The sequence below is a fragment of the Petromyzon marinus genome, chromosome 66 (assembly GCF_048934315.1).
Source record: "Petromyzon marinus isolate PM22_M1 ecotype Great Lakes invasive population chromosome 66, UKy_Petmar_22M1.pri1.0, whole genome shotgun sequence".
Classification (NCBI taxonomy): Eukaryota; Metazoa; Chordata; class Hyperoartia; order Petromyzontiformes; family Petromyzontidae; genus Petromyzon; species Petromyzon marinus.
The window spans coordinates 5,510,039-5,531,659 of record NC_133732.1 but is presented as its reverse complement, the minus strand read 5'-3'; the positions used below and the strand labels follow the sequence as shown (position 1 = coordinate 5,531,659).

The 21,621-nt window shown below is 47.8% G+C and overlaps 1 protein-coding gene across 1 annotated transcript in view; it reads left to right on the top strand.

Moving 5' to 3' along the window:
* The window catches only part of LOC142906508 (connector enhancer of kinase suppressor of ras 2-like), a 74,852-nt gene that overhangs the window by 39,911 nt on the left and 13,320 nt on the right, over nt 1–21,621 (top strand). Inside the window, exons 8-10 of the mRNA XM_076054456.1 lie at nt 608–727; nt 7,603–7,662; nt 9,649–9,717. Of these exons, the coding sequence (XP_075910571.1) occupies nt 608–727; nt 7,603–7,662; nt 9,649–9,717 (249 nt within the window). The remainder of the gene's footprint in view (nt 1–607; nt 728–7,602; nt 7,663–9,648; nt 9,718–21,621) is intronic.

The window sequence follows — 21,621 nt, the reverse complement described above, 5'->3', positions numbered from 1 at the left end:
GTGATGGTGATGGTGGTGGTGATGGTGGTGGTGATGGTGGTGGTGATGATGGTGGTGGTGGTGATGATGGTGGTAGTGGTGGTGGTGATGGTGGTGGTGGTGATGGTGGTGGTGATGATGACGATGGTGGTGGTGATGATGATGGTGATGATGATAATGGTGATGATGGTGATGATGATGATGATGGTGGTGGTGATGATGATGACGGCGGTGATGGTGATGATGATGATGATGTTGATGAGGATGGTGATGATGATAATGGTGATGATGGTGGTGATGATGATGATGACGGTGATGATGATAATGGTGATGATGGTGGTGATGGTGATGATGATGATGACGGTGATGATGATGGTGGTGATGATGATGATAGTGATGATGATGATGATGATAGTGATGATGATAATGGTGATAATGATAGTGATGATAATGGTGATGATGACGATGACGATGACGACGATGAGCGGTGAAGTCAAACTGTCTGCCTGACGTCGTGACCCCCAAGTTTCCCCGTGCGTGACGGGCTAGCCAACCTAGCCCGATGATACTACGTTACACTTTTACACGCGGAATGGTTGAAACGTTCGCCTCTCTGCCCTGGGGTCAGGCTCAGGAGCTAGCGGCTCTCTGCGAGGCGCCTCTCATCGCCTCTGATCACCCGGGGGTCACGTGTCCCGGGTGGATCCACTGCGTCGACATCGGCAGGCCGCACCCCCACGACGGTTTGGTACGGTCCGGTGAACCCCGCCGAAACTTGCGTGGGGGGGGGGGGGTGGACTCTACCATTGTCCACAAGGCGTGGGGTGGCTTGGACTCTACCATTGTCCACAAGGCGTGGGGTGGCTTGGACTCTACCATTGTTCACAAGGCGTGGTTGTCGGGGGGGGTGGCTTGGACTCTACCATTGTTCACAAGGCGTGGGGTTCGGGGGGGGTGGCTTGGATTCTACCATTGTCCACAAGGCGTGGGGTTGGGGGTGGCTTGGACTCTACCATTGTCCACAAGGCGTGGGGTGGCTTGGACTCTACCATTGTCCACAAGGCGTGGGGTGGCTTGGACTCTACCATTGTCCACAAGGCCTGGGGTGGCTTGGACTCTACCATTGTTCACAAGGCGTGGGGTTCGGGGGGTGGCTTGGACTCTACCATTGTCCACAAGGCGTGGTTGTCGGGGGGGTGGCTTGGACTCTACCATTGTCCACAAGGCGTGGGGTGGCTTGGACTCTACCATTGTCCACAAGGCGTGAGGGAGCGGGGGGTGGCTTGGACTCTACCATTGTCCACAAGGCGTGGGGGAGCGGGGGGTGGCTTGGACTCTACCATTGTCCACAAGGTGGGGGGGGGGGTTGTGTTGGAGAGTGGTGGGGTCGTGGTGGGGTCGTGGTGGGGTTGGGTGGTGGCTTGGACTCTACCATTGTCCACAAGGCGTGGGGTTGGGGGTGGCTTGGACTCTACCATTGTCCACAAGGCGTGGGGGGGGGGGGGGTTGTGTTGGAGAGTGGTGGGGTCGTGGTGAGGGGGAGGGGGGTGGCTTGGACTCTACCATTGTCCACAAGGCGGGGGGGTTGGGGGGTTGTGTTGGAGAGTGGTGGGGTCGTGGTGGAGGGGTGGCTTGGACTCTACCATTGTCCACAAGGCGGGGGGGGGGGGGTTGTTTTGGAGAGTGGTGAGGTCGTGGGGTGGGGTGGGGTGGCTTGGACTCTACCATTGTCCACAAGGCGTGGGGTGGCTTGGACTCTACCATTGTCCACAAGGCGTGGGGGGTCGGGGGGTGGCTTGGACTCTACCATTGTCCACAAGGCGTGGGGTGGCTTGGACTCTACCATTGTCCACAAGGCGTGGTTGTCGGGGGGTGGCTTGGACTCTACCATTGTCCACAAGGCGTGGGGTTGGGGGGGTGGCTTGGACTCTACCATTGTCCACAAGGCGTGGGGTTGGGGGTGGCTTGGACTCTACCATTGTCCACAAGGCGTGGTTGTCGGGGGGTGGCTTGGACTCTACCATTGTCCACAAGGCGTGGGGGGGCGGGGGGTGACTTGGACTCTACCATTGTCCACAAGGCGGGGGGGTTGGGGGGTGGCGTGGCTTGGACTCTACCATTGTCCACAAGGCGGGGGGGTTGGGGGGTTGTGTTGGAGAGTGGTGGGGTCGTGGTGGAGGGGTGGCTTGGACTCTACCATTGTCCACAAGGCGTGGTTGTCGGGGGGGTGGCTTGGACTCTACCATTGTCCACAAGGCGTGGGGTGGCTTGGACTCTACCATTGTCCACAAGGCGTGAGGGAGCGGGGGGTGGCTTGGACTCTACCATTGTCCACAAGGCGTGGGGGAGCGGGGGGTGGCTTGGACTCTACCATTGTCCACAAGGTGGGGGGGGGGGTTGTGTTAGAGAGTGGTGGGGTCGTGGTGGGGTCGTGGTGGGGTTGGGTGGTGGCTTGGACTCTACCATTGTCCACAAGGCGTGGGGTTGGGGGTGGCTTGGACTCTACCATTGTCCACAAGGCGTGGTTGTCGGGGGGGTGGCTTGGACTCTACCATTGTCCACAAGGCGTGGGGTGGCTTGGACTCTACCATTGTCCACAAGGCGTGAGGGAGCGGGGGGTGGCTTGGACTCTACCATTGTCCACAAGGCGTGGGGGAGCGGGGGGTGGCTTGGACTCTACCATTGTCCACAAGGTGGGGGGGGGGGTTGTGTTGGAGAGTGGTGGGGTCGTGGTGGGGTCGTGGTGGGGTTGGGTGGTGGCTTGGACTCTACCATTGTCCACAAGGCGTGGGGTTGGGGGTGGCTTGGACTCTACCATTGTCCACAAGGCGTGGGGGGGGGGGGGTTGTGTTGGAGAGTGGTGGGGTCGTGGTGAGGGGGAGGGGGGTGGCTTGGACTCTACCATTGTCCACAAGGCGGGGGGGTTGGTGGGTTGTGTTGGAGAGTGGTGGGGTCGTGGTGGAGGGGTGGCTTGGACTCTACCATTGTCCACAAGGCGGGGGGGGGGGTTGTTTTGGAGAGTGGTGAGGTCGTGGGGTGGGGTGGGGTGGCTTGGACTCTACCATTGTCCACAAGGCGTGGGGTGGCTTGGACTCTACCATTGTCCACAAGGCGTGGGGGGTCGGGGGGTGGCTTGGACTCTACCATTGTCCACAAGGCGTGGGGTGGCTTGGACTCTACCATTGTCCACAAGGCGTGGTTGTCGGGGGGTGGCTTGGACTCTACCATTGTCCACAAGGCGTGGGGTTGGGGGGGTGGCTTGGACTCTACCATTGTCCACAAGGCGTGGGGTTGGGGGTGGCTTGGACTCTACCATTGTCCACAAGGCGTGGTTGTCGGGGGGTGGCTTGGACTCTACCATTGTCCACAAGGCGTGGGGGGGCGGGGGGTGACTTGGACTCTACCATTGTCCACAAGGCGGGGGGGTTGGGGGGTGGCGTGGCTTGGACTCTACCATTGTCCACAAGGCGGGGGGGTTGGGGGGTTGTGTTGGAGAGTGGTGGGGTCGTGGTGGAGGGGTGGCTTGGACTCTACCATTGTCCACAAGGCGGGGGGGGGGGTTGTTTTGGAGAGTGGTGAGGTCGTGGGGTGGGGTGGGGTGGCTTGGACTCTACCATTGTCCACAAGGCGTGGGGTGGCTTGGCCTCTACCATTGTCCACAAGGCGTGGGGTTGGGGGGTGGCTTGGACTCTACCATTGTCCACAAGGCGTGGGGGGGCGGGGGGTGGCGTGGACTCTACCATTGTCCACAAGGCGTGGGGTGGCTTGGACTCTACCATTGTCCACAAGGCGTGGGGTTCGGGGGGTGGCTTGGACTCTACCATTGTCCACAAGGCGTGGGGTCGGGTGGTGGCTTGGACTCTACCATTGTCCACAAGGCGTGGGGTGGCTTGGACTCTACCATTGTCCACAAGGCGTGGGGTCGGGTGGTGGCTTGGACTCTACCATTGTCCACAAGGCGTGGGGTGGCTTGGACTCTACCATTGTCCACAAGGCGTGGGGGGTCGGGGGGTGGCTTGGACTCTACCATTGTCCACAAGGTGGGGGGGGGGGGGTTGTGTTGGAGAGTGGTAGGGTCGTGGTGGGGTAGGGTGGTGGCTTGGACTCTACCATTGTCCACAAGGCGTGGGGGAGGGGGTTGTGTTGGAGAGTGGTGGGGTCGTGGTGGGGGGGAGGGGGGTGGCTTGGACTCTACCATTGTCCACAAGGTGGGGGGGGGGGTTGTGTTGGAGAGTGGTGGGGTCGTGGTGGAGTGGGGTGGTGGCTTGGACTCTACCATTGTCCACAAGGCGTGGGGGGGGGGGTTGGGCTTGGACTCTACCATTGTCCACAAGGCGTTACACAGTGTAACACACCGTTACACAGTGTAACACAGCGTTACACAGTGAAGCACACCGTTACACTGTGTAACACACCGTTACACTGTGTGACAACACCGTTACACAGTGTAACACACCGTTACACAGTGTAACACACCGTTACACTGTGTAACACACCGTTACACTGTGTAACACACCGTTACACTGTGTGACAACACCGTTACACTGTGTAACACACCGTTACACTGTGTAACACACCGTTACACTGTGTGACAACACCGTTACACTGTGTAGCACACCGTTACACAGTGTAACACACCGTTACACTGTGTAACACACCGTTACACTGTGTAGCACACCGTTACACAGTGTAACACACCGTTACACAGTGTAAGACACCGTTACACTGTGTAACACACCGTTACACAGTGTAAGACACCGTTACACTGTGTAACACACCGTTACACAGTGTAACACACCGTTACACTGTGTAACACACCGTTACACTGTGTAACACACCGTTACACTGTGTAGCACACCGTTACACTGTGGAACACACCGTTACACTGTGTAGCACACCGTTACACTGTGTAACACACCGTTACACAGTGTAACACACCGTTACACTGTGTAGCACACCGTTACACTGTGTAACACACCGTTACACTGTGTAACACACCGTTACACAGTGTAACACACCGTTACACAGTGTAACACACCGTTACACTGTGTAACACACCGTTACACTGTGTAACACACCGTTACACAGTGTAAGACACCGTTACACTGTGTAACACACCGATACACTGTGTAGCACACCGTTACACTGTGTAACACACCGTTACACAGTGTAACACACCGTTACACAGTGTAACACACCGTTACACAGTGTAACACACCGTTACACTGTGTAACACACCGTTACACTGTGTAACACACCGTTACACTGTGTAACACACCGTTACACTGTGTAACACACCGTTACACAGTGTAACACACCGTTACACAGTGTAACACACCGTTACACAGTGTAACACACCGTTACACAGTGTAACACACCGTTACACTGTGTGACAACACCGTTACACAGTGTAACACACCGTTACACAGTGTAACACACCGTTACACTGTGTGTGTAACAGTGTTACACAGTATAACACAGTGTTATGCAGTATAACACAGTATTATACAGCGTTACACAGTGTTACACAGTGTTACACAGTGTCACACAGTATTACACAGTACAACACAGTGTTACAGTGTTACACAGTGTTAACACAGTGTTACACAGTATTACACAGTGTTACACAGTATTACACAGTGTTACACAGTATTACACAGTGTTACACAGTATTACACAGTGTTACACAGTGTTACACAGTATTACACAGTATTACACAGTGTTACACAGTATTACACAGTGTTACACAGTATTACACAGTATTACACAGTGTTACACAGTATTACACAGTATAACACAGTGTTACACAGTATTACACTGTGTTACACAGTATTACACAGTGTTACACAGTATAACACAGTGTTACACAGTATTACACAGTGTTACACAGTATTACACAGTGTTACACAGTGTTACACAGTATAACACAGTGTTACACAGTATTACACAGTGGTACACAGTATTACACAGTGTTACACAGTGTTACAGTGTTACACAGTATAACACTGTGTTACACAGTATTAAACAGTATTACACAGTGTTACACAGTATAACACAGTGTTACACAGTATTACACAGTGTTACACAGTATTACACAGTGTTACACAGTATTACACAGTGTTACACAGTATTACACAGTGTTACACAGTATTACACAGTGTTACACAGTATTACACAGTATAATACAGTGTTACACAGTGTTACACAGTGTAACACAGTGTTACACAGTATTACACAGTATAACACAGTATTACACAGTATAACACAGTATTACACAGTGTTACACAGTGTAACACAGTGTTACACAGTGTAACACAGTGTTACACTGTGTTACACAGTATAACACAGCGTTACACAGTGTTAACACAGTATAACACAGTGTTACACAGTATAGCACAGTGTTACACAGTATTACACGGTATAACACAGTGTTATACAGTATAACACAGTGTTACATAGTACTACAAAGTGTTACAAAGTATTACACAGTATAACACAGTGTTATACAGTATAACACAGTGTTACACAGTATTACACTGTGTTAGACAATATTACACTGTGTTACACAGTATAACACAGCGTTACACAGTGTTACACAGAGTTATACAGTGTTACACAGTATTACACAGTGTTACACTGTGTAACGGTGTGTTACACTGTGTAACGGTGTGTTACACACAGTGAAACGGTGTGTTACACTGTGGAACGGTGTGTTACACAGTGTAACGGTGTGTTACACTGTGTAACGGTGTGTTACACTGTGTAACGGTGTGTTACACAGTGTAACGGTGTGTTACACTGTGTAACGGTGTGTTACACTGTGTAACGGTGTGTTACAAAGTGTAACGGAGTGTTACACTGTGTAACGGTGTGTTACACAGTGTAACGGTGTGTTACACAGTGTAACGGTGTGTTACACTGTGTAACGGTGTGTTACACTGTGTAACGGTGTGTTACACTGTGTAACGGTGTGTTACAAAGTGTAACGGAGTGTTACACTGTGTAACGGTGTGTTACACAGTGTAACGGTGTGTTACACAGTCTAACGGTGTGTTACACTGTGTAACGGTGTGTTACAAAGTGTAACGGAGTGTTACACTGTGTAACGGTGTGTTACACTGTGTAACGGTGTGTTACACTGTGTAACGGTGTGTTACACACAGTGAAACGGTGTGTTACACAGTGTAACGGTGTGTTACACAGTGTAACGGTGTGTTACACTGTGTAACGGTGTGTTACACTGTGTAACGGAGTGTTACACAGTGTAACGGTGTGTTACACAGTGTAACGGTGTGTTACACAGTGTAACGGAGTGTTACACTGTGTAACGGAGTGTTACACTGTGTAACGGAGTGTTACACTGTGTAACGGAGTGTTACACTGTGTAACGGTGTGTTACACAGTGTAACGGTGTGTTACACTGTGTTATACTGTGTAACACAGTGTAACAGTGTGTGTTACACAGTGTAATACTGTGTTACACAGTGTAACGCTGTGTTACACACTGTGTTATACTGTGTAACACAGTGTAACGGTGCGTTACACAGTGTGTTACACACTGTGTAACAGTGTGTGTTACACTGTGATACTCACCCACTCACTCACCACGTGTGTGCTCCACAGGGCCTGGTGATCAAGGTGGTGCGTGGAGGCCAGCACCTCATCGCCAGTGTGGACCGCAATGTGAGGAGCCTTCACTCACCACACTCACCACTCACTCACCACACTCACCACTCACTCACTCACCACTCACTCACTCACCACTCACTCACCACTCACTCACTCACCACTCACTCACTCACCACTCACTCACTCACCACTCACTCACCACTCACTCACCACACACTCACCACTCACTCACCACACTCACCACTCACTCACTCACCACACTCACCACTCACTCACTCACCACTCACTCACCACTCACTCACTCACTCACCACTCACTCACTCACCACTCACTCACTCACTCACCACTCACTCACCACACTCACCACTCACTCACCACACTCACCACTCACTCACTCACCACTCACTCACTCACCACTCACTCACCACTCACTCACCACTCACTCACCACTCACTCACTCACTCACCCACTCACTCACTCATTCACCCACACAGTCACTCCTTCACCCACTCACTCACTCACCCACTTACTCACTCATTCACCCACTCACTCACTCACTCACCCACTCACTCACTCACCACTCACTCACCACTCACTCACTCACTCACCACACTCACCACTCACTCACTCACCACACTCACCACTCACTCACCACACTCACCACTCACTCACTCACCACTCACTCACCACACTCACCACTCACTCACTCACCACTCACTCACCACCCACTCACTCACTCACTCACCCACTCACTCACTCACCACTCACTCACCACTCACTCACCACTCACTCACCACACTCACCACTCACTCACTCACTCATTCACTCACTCACTCCTTCACCCACACACTCACTAACTCACTCACTCACTCACCACACTCACCACTCACTCACTCACTCACCCACTCACTCACTCACTCACCCACTCACTCACTCATTCACCCACACACTCACTCACTCACTCACCCACTCACTCACTCACTCACTCACCACACTCACCCACTCACTCAACACACTCACCCACTCACTCACTCACTCACCCACTCACCCACACACTCACACACTCACTCACTCACCCACTCACTCACTCACTAACTCACTCACCCACTCACCCACACACTCACTCACTAACTCCTTCACCCACTCACTCACTCACACACTCACTCACTCACCACACTCACCCACTCACTCACTCACCCACTCACTCACCCACACACACACTCATTCACCCACTCACCCACACACTCACCCACTCACTCACTCACACACTCACTCACTCACTCACACACTCACTCACTCATTCACCCACTCACTCACTCATTCACTCATCCACTCACTCACTCACTTACCCACTCACCCACCCACTCACTCACTCACTCACCCACTCACTCACTCACCCACACACTCACTAACTCACTCACCCACCCACCCACGCACCCACTCACCCACTCACCAAATCACTCACCCACTCAGTCACCCATTCACTCACCCACCCACTCACCCACCCACTCACCCACCCACCCACTCACTCACCCACTCACCCACTCACTCACCCACCCGCTCACCCACCCACCCACTCACCCACCCGCTCACCCACTCAATGACTCACCCACTCACTCACCCACCCGCTCACCCACCCACTCACTCATTCACCCACTCACTCACCCACTCACTCACTCACCCACTCACTCACTCACCCACTCACTCACTCACCCACTCACTCACTCACTCACCCACCCACTCACCCACCCACCCACTCACTCACTCACCCACTCACTCACTCACCCACTCACTCACCCACTCACCCACTCACCCACCCACTCACCCACCCACTCACTCACTCACCCACTCACTCACTCACCCACTCACTCACCCACTCACCCACCCACCCACTCACCCGCTCACCCACTCACTCACTCACCCACTCACTCACCCGCTCACCCACTTGCCCACCACCCACCGAATAACCCACCCAGCCACCAATCGTTCTGTGCCCGTGTGACCTTTTGACCTCGTGACCCTCCCCTCCCCCCCACCAAGTCTGCCGCCAACCAATCGGGGGGCGTGGACGTGGGAGACGAGATCCTCGCAGTCAACGGGCAAGTCGTGGTGAGTGTCCGGTTACAACGTGGGGGTGTGAGTGTTGAGTGTGTGTCAGTGTGTGTGTGTGTGTGTTAGTGGTTGTGTTAGTGTGTGTCAGTGTGTGTGTGTGTGTGTTAGTGTGTGTTAGTGTGTGTTAGTGTGTGTTAGTGTGTGTGTGTTAGTTTGTGTGTTAGTGTGTGTGTTAGTGTGTGTGTGTGTTAGTGTGTGTGAGTGTTGAGTGTGTGTCAGTGTGTGTGTGTGTGTTAGTGGTTGTGTTAGTGTGTGTGTGTTAGTGTGTGTGTTAGTGGTTGTTGTTACAGGGGCATCTCACTCCTCAGTGTGCCGGGAAAGGTCCTGGCAAGGATTATTCAGCATCGCCTTGCCAGGCACGCTGAGGAGAGGCTTGCGGAGCCCCAATGCGGTTTCAGGAAAGGGCGGTCCTGCACAGATGCCATATTTTCTGTCCGTCTGCTACAGCAGAGGTGTAGGGAATTCCAACAAGACCTACATCTCTGCTTTATTGACCTGGTCAAGGCCTATGATACCATCAGTAGGCCTGGGCTCTGGGTCGTTCTTCATGCTTTTGGAGTACCTGACCCTCTGCTCACGATCATTAAGGACCTTCATGATGGTGAGCGGGCCCGGGTAAAACTACGTGGCCGGGAGTCAGAGCCATTCCCTGTACACCTTGGGGTGCGACAGGGATGTCCTCTGGCTCCCACATTATTTAACATCTATTTTGACAACGTAGTTCGTGAAGCCTTCAATAGCTGTACCGGGGGAATCTCCATATGGTACAGATATAATGGGAGGCTGATCGACGCCCGGGTGCGGTCAAGGGATGGCTCCCTATTGCTCAACCACGTTATGTATGCTGATGACTTGGTAATAGCTGCTCAGTCAGAGGAGGAGTTGGAGATGCTGCTGCTGAGACTGGAGCGTGCCACTAAGAGGTGGGGCCTTACCATCAGCCCCACCAAAACTAAGCACCTGCCTGGGTATTTTGTACCATCGGACACTCCACCCCCACAACTCCCAATCGGTGATGGGGCAGTTGTGGAGAGAGTGGAGAGTTTCCCATACCTGGGCAGTGTGCTTATGACTGGCTCCAGTTTAACAGCAGAGGTCTCACTCCGAATCAGTCGAGCGGCAATATCTTTTCATCGGTTGCGTAACGCTGTGTGGAAGCTACCTGGTCTATCGCTCCGCACTAAGCTTCAGGTCTTCTCGGCCACGGTCATTCCCTCCCTTCTCTACGCTTGCGAAACGTGGACCCCCCTAATGGAACATCTTCGGCGGTTAGAAACATTTAGGCTGACCTGCCTACGATCCATCCTGGGTTTAACCAGACTGGATTGTGTGAGGAGCTCACAAATCCTTGAAAGATCTGGGCAGGGTCCCATCGGTGAGCTCCTCCGGCAGGCAAGGCTGCGATGGCTGGGTCATGTAGCCCGCATGCCCAGCCACCGCATGCCGAAACAGCTTTTGTTTGGCCGGATTGAGGGGGCTAAGCGGGCGCGGCACGGGCTAGAGAAGAGATGGAGTGATGTGGTACAGGAGGACGTGGAGCTGAGTGGACTTGCCGATGACTGGTACCAGCGGTGTCAAGATCGGCCTCTGTGGAGGAGGCTCGTGAAGGATGCTACTGGGCAGTTGGAGGCAGTCGCCCTCCAACAACAACGGAGGGCGGAGGAGCGACGCTCACAACAGCGAGCGGAGCGCCGGGTGGCTAAAGCACAGCAGGTTGGCACAGTAGGGGGCACAGGTGGTGCATCAGCCAGTCATCTCAGTCAGTCGACCCGTGGCACCTGGGTCTGCCCCGTGACCTCCTGCCAGCGGGCGTTCGACACTTCACGTGGCCTCAGGGTGCACATAGCCTGGCACAAGCGTCGTGGTGACGTCACCGCCACTTAGTGGCGAATGGCGGTTGTTGTTGTTGTTGTTAGTGGTTGTGTTAGTGTGTGTGTGTTAGTGTGTGTGTTAGTGTGTGTTAGTGTGTGTTAGTGTGTGTGCGTGTTAGTGTGTGTGTTAGTGTGTGTGTGTTAGTGTATGTTAGTGTTGAGTGTGTGTCAGTGTGTGTGTGTGTGTTAGTGTGTGTGTGTTAGTGTGTGTGTGTGTTAGTGTGTGTTAGTGTGTGTTAGTGTGTGTGTGTTAGTGTGTGTTAGTGTGTGTTAGTGTGTGTGTGTTAGTTTGTGTGTTAGTGTGTGTGTGTGTTAGTGTGTGTGTGTGTTAGTGTGTGTGTGTGTATTAGTGTGTGTGTGTGTATTAGTGTGTGTTAGTGTTGATTGTGTGTCAGTGTGTGTGTGTGTGTGTTAGTGTTGATTGTGTGTCAGTGTGTGTGTGTGTGTGTTAGTGTGTGTCAGTGTGTTAGTGTGTGTTAGTGTGTCGAGCGGCAATATCTTTTCATCGGTTGTGTAACGCTGTGTGGAAGCTACCTGGTCTCTCGCTCCGCACTAAGCTTCAGGTCTTCTCGGCCACGGTCATTCCCTCCCTTCTCTACGCTTGCGAAACGTGGACCCCCCTAATGGAACATGTTCGCCGGTTAGAAACATTTAGGCTGGCCTGCCTACGATCCATCCTGGGTTTAACGAGACTGGATTGTGTGAGGAGCTCACAAATCCTTGAAAGATCTGGGCACGGTCCCATCGGTGAGCTCCTCCGGCAGGCAAGGCTGCGATGGCTGGGTCATGTAGCCCGCATGCCCAGCCACCGCATGCCGAAACAGCTTTTGTTCGGCCGGATCGAGGGGGCTAAACGGGCGCGGCACGGGCTGGAGAAGAGATGGAGTGACGTGGTACAGGAGGACGTGGAGCTGAGTGGACTTGCCGATGACCGGTACCAGCAGTGTCAAGATCGGCCTCTGTGGAGGAGGCTCGTGAAGGACGCTACTGGGCAGTTGGAGGCAGTCGCCCTCCAACAACAATGGAGGGCGGAGGACCGACGCTCACAACAACGAGCGGAGCGCCGGGTGGCTAAAGCACAGCAGGTTGCCACAGTAGGGGGCACAGGTGGTGCATCAGCCAGTCATCTCAGTCAGTCGACCCGTGGCACCTGGGTCTGCCCCGTGACCTCCTGCCCGCGGGCGTTCGACACTTCACGTGGCCTCAAGGTGCACATAGCCTGGCACAAGCGTCGTGGTGACATCACCGCCACTTAGTGGCGAATGGCGGTTGTTGTTGTGTTTATGTGAATGTGTGTGTGTGTATGTATGTGTTTATGTGTATGTGTGTGTATTTACGTGTGTGTGTGTATTTACGTGTGTGTGTGTATGTGTGTGTGTGTATGTATGTGTGTGTATGTGTGTGTATGTATTTATGTGTATGTGTGTGTATTTACGTGTATGTGTGTGTGTATGTCTGTGTATGTGTGTGACACAGTGTGTATGTGTGTGTATTTACGTACGTGTGTGTGTGTGTGTTTATCTGTATGTGTGTGTATTTACGTGTGTGTATGTGTGTGTATTTACGTGTGTGTGTGCATGTGTGTATGTGTATTTACGTGCGTGTGTGTATGTCTGTGTGTGTATGTGTGTATGTGTATGTGTGTGTGTCTTTACGTGCGTGTGTGTGTATGTATGTCTGTGACACAGTGTATTTCAATGCTAAATTCTCCTGTTTTATATGTAAACCCCTTTGTCAAGGTGCCTCACTTCTCTAAACCAGCTTAAAAAGACGCTGCGAATCTTAACAACGTTCACTGAAGCTCTGTCGTCCCGACAGGTCTGTTCCTTTCACCTGAAGAAGGCCACTTGTGTTGTGGCCGAAACGTCGTGAGAATTTTATTGTGTAATTTTATTAATTTATTATTTTATTCTCATTCTACGTGGTGGTGACTTTACCGAAAGAACCAAAGAAGATGAATCATCCTTGCAGTCACGAAAGCTTTAAATCGAAAATAAAAAAAACATCTTAAAGTGACTGTTGCGTGTGACTGTGCAAAACAGAAAATCCATGATAAAAAAATAGCAACAAATATTCCTGAATAAAGCACCGTTAGACCACCAACGTTGTGTGCAACAAAAATTCCCAGTGGGATACAAGTCAAACAACAACAACAACCACAAGACAACTTAGATTAAGGCCGTCAGTCTAACTCCGTACTACAAACACAGACAAAACAGTGTCCAACCCAAAAGAAACGTCTTCCCAAATCACCAAAAACTAAAGCCGTAATTGCAACGTGACAGCGATCACGGGGACTGGCGACCGAATTTTTTTAACAATAAACCTAAAATAAATCACGACGTTTCGTCCGACGCCAGCTGATAGCGGACGCTTGGGTGTTCCCACCGAAACGTCGCCACTCATTTTTGTTAGTTTTCTACCCACGTGGTGACTTTACCCAAAGCACCCGGGAGAATACCACGTGCATGGTCGCAGAGTTCGTGTTTGTCGCTTGCATTCTCGGCCACAGGCACTGCTGTTTAATGCAGTACACGACTCCCCTCTCGTCTCGTTGCTAGATTTAAAAAAAAAAGAGTGGAAAACCTCTTCTCACGTATTCTTGGTTCTCTCGGTAAAGTCACCACCACGTAGAAGGGAAACAATAAAATAATAAAAAAATATATAAAACAATAAAATTATTGTAAAACAATAAAATTATTATTCTTGGTTCTTTCGGTAAAGTCACCACCACGTAGAAGGGAAACAATAAAATAATAAAAAAATATATAAAACAATAAAATTATTGTAAAACAATAAAATTATTATTCTTGGTTCTTTCGGTAAAGTCACCACCACGTAGAAGGGAAACAATAAAATAATAAAAAAATATATAAAACAATAAAATTATTGTAAAACAATAAAATTATTATTCTTGGTTCTTTCGGTAAAGTCACCACCACGTAGAAGGGAAACAATAAAATAATAAAAAAATATATAAAACAATAAAATTATTGTAAAACAATAAAATTAATATTCTTGGTTCTTTCGGTAAAGTCACCACCACGTAGAAGGAAACAATAAAATAATAAAAATATAAACAATAAAATTATTGTAAAACAATAAAATTATTATTCTTGGTTCTTTTGGTAAAGTCACCACCACGTAGAAGGGAAACAATAAAATAATAAAAATATAAAACAATAAAATTATTGTAAAACAATAAAATTATGATTCTTGGTTCTTTTGGTAAAGTCACCACCACGTAGAAGGGAAACAATAAAATAATAAAAATATAAAACAATAAAATTATTGTAAAACAATAAAATTATTATTCTTGGTTCTCTCCGTAAAGTCACCACCACGTAGAAGGGAAACAATAAAATAATAAAAAAAATATAAAACAATAAAATTATTGTAAAACAATAAAATTATTATTCTTGGTTCTCTCGGCAAAGTCACCACCACGTAGAAGGGAAACAATAAAATAATAAAAAAATATATAAAACAATAAAATTCTCACGACGTTTCGACTACAACACAAGCAATCATCATCAGGTGTGAAAACCACACCCATAGAAGGGAAACAATAAAATAATAAAAATATAAAATAATAAAAATATAAAACAATAAAATTCTCACGACGTTTCGACTGCAACACAAGCAATCATCATCAGGTGTGAAAACCACACCCGTAGAAGGGAAACAATAAAATAATAAAAATATAAAACAATAAAATAATAAAAATATAAACCAATAAAATAATAAAAATATAAAACAATAAAATAATAAAAAATATAAAACAATAAAATTCTCACGGCGTTTCGACTGCAACACAAGCAATCATCATCAGGTGTGGAAACCACAATCATCATCACACCTGATGACGATTGCTTGTGTTGCCGTCGAAACGTCGCGAGAATTTTACTGTTTTATATTTTTGTTATTGTTATTGTTTCCCTTCCACGTGGTGGCGACTTTACCGAAAGAACCAAGAATATGAATCCCTGCAGTCACGAAAGCTTTAAACCTCTTCTCATATAGTAATAGGTTTTTACCCTTTTAACTGGGCACAAAAAAACTGACACCTTTATTCAAGGCATCATGTTTGCAATAACCATAACACAAGCAGTCAAAATGCAAACAAAAAGAGACAACTCTGATAATGATATTGGCACTGTCCTTGAATTTGATTGGTCCACACCAGAGACGGCTTTTCTTACAGCCCTTAAGTCTCCACTGGTGTTGGACCAGAAGACGCCAAAAGGCGTACAACTCAAAAACAGCGCACCATCAGAGTCTTGAGGGCTCAGGGTGAGCATTTACACTATGAGACCTCCTTTGCCAGTAACAAGATATAGTAATAGGTTTTTACCCTTTTAACTGGCACAAAAACTGACACCTTTATTCAAGGGATCATGTTTGCAATAACCACAACACAAGCAGTCAAAATGCAAACAAAAAGAGAGACAACTCTGATAATAATATTGGCACTGTCCTTGAATTTGATTGGTCCACACCCGAGACGGCTTTTCTTAGAGCCCTTTAAGTCTCCACTGGTGTTGGACCAGAAGACGCCAAAAGGCGTACAACTCAAAAACAGCGCACCATCAGAGTTTCGAGGGCTCGGGGTGAGCATTTACATTATGAGACCTCCTTTAACAGTAACGAGATATAGTAACAGGTTTTTACCCTTTTAACTGGCACAAAAACTGACACCTTTATTCAAGGGATCATGTTTGCAATAACCACAACACAAGCAGTCAAAATGCAAACAAAAAAGAGACAACTCTGATAATGATATTGGCACTGTCCTTGAATTTGATTGGTCCACACCCGAGACGGCTTTTCTTAGAGCCCTTTAAGTCTCCACTGGTATTGGACCAGAAGACACCAAAAGGCGTACAACTCAAAAACAGCGCACCATCAGAGTATTGAGGGCTCGGGGTGAGCATTTACATTATGAGACCTCCTTTGCCAGTAACAAGATATAGTAATAGGTTTTTACCCTTTTAACTGGCACAAAAACTGACGCCTTTATTATCATCAGAGTTGTCTCTCTTTTTGTTTGCATTTTGATTGCTTGCGTTGCGGTTATTGCAGACGTGACGCCTTGAATGAAGGCGTCAGTTTTTCGTGCCAGTTAAAAGGGTAAAAACCCGTCACTACATCTCGTTACTGGCAAAAGGAGGTCTCGTAATGTAAAGAGAAAAAAAACCTCTTCTCATACGTCGGTACTGGCAAGGGGAAGCCGAACGATGGATCTCCTCGACCCCGAGCTCTCATTACTTGCGGTGGTGGCGCTTGCCTTTGAGCCGACCTCATGGTCTCTTGACGCCGCGTTTTGAGACGAGGTCTCCAAACAGAACAGCCGTCTCTCGAGAGCGGAGACAATCCGTTTCAAGGGCGGTGCCACGTCGTGTCATCGGAGTTTGTTTTTGTCATCGGAGTTTGTTTTTGTCATCGGAGTTTGTTTTTGTCATCGGAGTTTGTTTTTGTCATCGGAGTTTGTTTTTGTCATCGGAGTTTGTTTTTGTCATCGGAGTTTGTTTTTGTCATCGGAGTTTGTTTTTGTCATCGGAGTTTGTTTTTGTCATCGGAGTTTGTTTTTGTCATCGGAGTTTGTTTTTGTCATCGGAGTTTGTTTTTGTCATCGGAGTTTGTTTTTGTCATCGGAGTTTGTTTTTGTCATCGGAGTTTGTTTTTGTCATCGGGTTTTCCCCACTTTTTTTACGGCAACGAAACTGAAACTTTTTTTTTGCAAGGATTCATGTCGCTGCTTTAACCACAATACCTGCAGTCAAAATGTAAAACACAAAAACATACTATGATGATATGATGATGCATTGTCCTTGAAGCTGATTGGTCCACACCAAGGGACGGCTTTCTTTTGAGCCTCGACCCCAATTGGTGCTCGACCACGTGACGCCAAAAGGCGTCTCACAGCTCATAGACGACGCCGCTGGCAAAGTAATGAGGGCTCGGGGTGAGCATCTACATCATCATTAGACCTCCTTTGCAAGTACCAAAATATAATAAAAAGGGCTTCAGTCTTGTTGCCAGAAAAAAGGGGTAAAACCCCATTATTATCATTATTATTATCATTATTACCACTACATTTTGGCACTGGCAAAAGGGGTCTCAATGACGCTGAGTGGTTTTTTTCTTCTTTGGTTCTTTCGGTAAAGTCACCGCCGCGTAGAATGAGAATAAAATAATAAATCGATAAAATAATAAAATAACGCTATGAAATTCTCACGACGTTTCGGGCCACAACACAAGCGGCCCTTCATCAGGTTGAAGGGGACGAGACCTGTCTGGAGGACAGCGCTGGAGCGAACACAGCCAAGCTCAGACCGCGACCTTTAAGCTGTGTGAGAAGAAACAAAGCGCCTTGACAAAGGAATTAGCGTAGAATTTAGCATTGAAATGGCTGAGTGATTAGCTTGTGACTGGTCACAGAAATGGCTATGTTAAAGTAAAAAAATACACATCCACAGAGGCACCTAGTACAAATCAAACAGGAGAATTTAGCATTGAAATAGCTGAGTGATTAGCTTGTGACTGGTCACAGAAAAGGCTATGTTAACGTTAAAGCATACACATCCGCAGAGGCACCCCTTGACAAAGGAATTAGCATAGAATTTAGCATTGAAATGGCTGAGTGATTAGCTTGTGACTGGTCACAGAAATGGCTATGTTAAAGTTAAAGCATACACATCTGCAGAGGCACCCCTTGACAAAGGAATTAGCATAGAATTTAGCATTGAAATAGCTAAGTTAAAGCATACACATCCGCAGAGGCACCCCTTGACAAAGGAATTAGCATAGAATTTCGCATTGAAATAGCTGAGTGATTAGCTTGTGACTGGTCACAGAAAAGGCTATGTTAAAGTTAAAGTATACACATCCGCAAAGGCACCCCTTGACAAAGGAATTAGCATAGAATTTAGCATTGAAATAGCTAAGTTCAAGCATACACATCCGCAGAGGCACTCCTTGACAAAGGAATTAGCATAGAATTTAGCATTGAAATAGCTGAGTGATTAGCTTGTGACTGGTCACAGAAATGGCTATGTTAAAGTTAAAGCATACACATCCGCAGAGGCACCCCTTGACAAAGGAATTAGCATAGAATTTAGCATTGAAATAGCTAAGTTAAAGCATACACATCCGCAGAGGCACCCCTTGGCAAAGGAATTAGCATAGAATTTAGCATTGAAATAGCTGAGTGATTAGCTTGTGACTGGTCACAGAAATGGCTATGTTAAAGTTAAAGCATACACATCCGCAGAGGCACCCCTTGACAAAGGAATTAGCATAGAATTTAGCATTGAAATAGCTAAGTTAAAGCATACACATCCGCAAAGGCACCCCTTGACAAAGGAATTAACATAGAATTTAGCATTGAAATAGCTAAGTTAAAGTATACACATCCGCAGAGGCACCCCTTGACAAAGGAATTAGCATAGAATTTAGCATTGAAATAGCTGAGTGATTAGCTTGTGACTGGTCACAGAAATGGCTATGTTAAAGTTAAAACATACACATCCGCAAAGGCACCCCTTGACAAAGGAATTAGCATAGAATTTAGCATTGAAATAGCTAAGTTAAAGCATACACATCCGCAGAGGCACTCCTTGACAAAGGAATTAGCATAGAATTTAGCATTGAAATAGCTAAGTTAAAGCATACACATCCGCAGAGGCACCCCTTGACCAAGGAATTAGCATAGAATTTAGCATTGAAATAGCTGAGTGATTAGCTTGTGACTGGTCACAGAAATGGCTATGTTAAAGTTAAAGCATACACATCCGCAAAGGCACCCCTTGACAAAGGAATTAGCATAGAATTTAGCATTGAAATAGCTAATTTAAAGCATACACATCCGCAAAGGTACCCCTTGACAAAGGAATTAGCATAGAATTTAGCATTGAAATAGCTGAGTGATTAGCTTGTGACTGGTCACAGAAATGGCTATGTTAAAGTCAAAGCATACACATCCGCAAAGGCACCCCTTGACAAAGGAATTAGCATAGAATTTAGCATTGAAATAGCTAAGTTAAAGCATACACATCCGCAGAGGCACTCCTTGACAAAGGAATTAGCATAGAATTTAGCATTGAAATAGCTAAGTTAAAGCATACACATCCGCAAAGGCACCCCTTGACAAAGGAATTAGCATATAATTTAGCATTGAAATAGCTGAGTGATTAGCTTGTGACTGGTCACAGAAATGGCTATGTTAAAGTTAAAGCATACACATCTGCAAAGGCACCCCTTGACAAAGGAATTAGTATAGAATTTAGCATTGAAATAGCTAAGTTAAAGCATACACATCCGCAAAGGCACCCCTTGACAAAGGATATAGCATAGAATTTAGCATTGAAATAGCTGAGTGATTAGCTTGTGACTGGTCACAGAAATGGCTATGTTAAAGTTAAAACATACACATCCGCAAAGGCACCCCTTGACAAAGGAATTAGCATAGAATTTAGCATTGAAATAGCTAAGTTAAAGCATACACATCCGCAGAGGCACTCCTTGACAAAGGAATTAGCATAGAATTTAGCATTGAAATAGCTAAGTTAAAGCATACACATCCGCAGAGGCACCCGTTGACAAAGGAATTAGCATAGAATTTAGCATTGAAATAGCTGAGTGATTAGCTTGTGACTGGTCACAGAAATGGCTATGTTAAAGTTAAAGCATACACATCCACAGAGGCACCCCTTGACAAAGGAATTAGCGTAGAATTTAGCATTGAAATAGCTAAGTTAAAGTATACACATCCGCAGAGGCACCCCTTGACAAAGGAATTAGCATAGAATTTAGCATTGAAATAGCTGAGTGATTAGCTTGTGACTGGTCACAGAAATAGCTATGTTAAAGTTAAAGCATACACATCCGCAGAGGCACTCCTTGACAAAGGAATTAGCATAGAATTTAGCATTGAAATAGCTAAGTTAAAGCATACACATCCGCAGAGGCACCCCTTGACAAAGGAATTAGCGTAGAATTTAGCATTGAAATAGCTAAGTTAAAGTATACACATCCGCAGAGGCACCCCTTGACAAAGGAATTAGCATAGAATTTAGCATTGAAATAGCTGAACGATTAGCTTGTGACTGGTCACAGAAATGGCTATGTTAAAGTTAAAGCCTACACATCCGCAAAGGCACCCCTTGACAAAGGAATTAGCATAGAATTTAGCATTAAAATAGCTGAGCGATTAGCTTGTAACTGGTCACAGAAATAGCCATGTTCAATTTCTTATTTTATCCTCATTCTCTACGTGGTGGTGGTGGTGGTGGTGACTTTACCGAAAGAACCAAAGAAGATGAATCATCCTTGCAGTCACGAAAGCTTTAAGTCGAAAACTGTTTTGTTTTTTTTGTGTTCGTCTGCATTCTCGCCCGCGAGACCGGCTGCTAATGCGGCAACGCGGCTCCTCGTCCACGAGGCTTCAGCGACTCGTTGACGGGGCATGGGAGAAAACAGATGCGAAAAAAAAAACCTCCTCTCAATACGTCGGCACTGGCCAAGGAGTGCAAGCCCCGTTGATGCATCTCCCCCCCCCCCCTCCCATCACCGTGACGGTGGTGCTTGCCTTTCGGGCGTTGCCCTCTGGTGTCTGGACGCCGCGTTTCGAGACGGCGCTCCCAAACCGAAAACAGCCGTCCCTCGAGTGCCGAGCCGAATCCGTCGTGCCGTCGGAGCTTTGCTTTTCGTTTCGTTTTGCATCATTGAAGCACGCCGGCTGCTCTGTCGAGAAGCCCTTCGGCGTCTCGACGCGACCGTCTCCGTTGACGGACATGGGAGGGGAGTGGGAGGGTGTGAACAAAAACGGAAACCTCTTCTACGAACGCAGACGCAATTTCAACCGAGAGGATGGTTTCAAGTTAAGCAACCGTTTTCCGAAAGGCGTTCTAAATCGAACCAAACGTTGAGCTGATTTTCAATGCTGCGGTATGTTTTTTTTCAAGCAGGTGGTATACCCCAAACTTTCGCGGCTCTTTAAAAAAATATTTTCACTTATCACACCACCAAT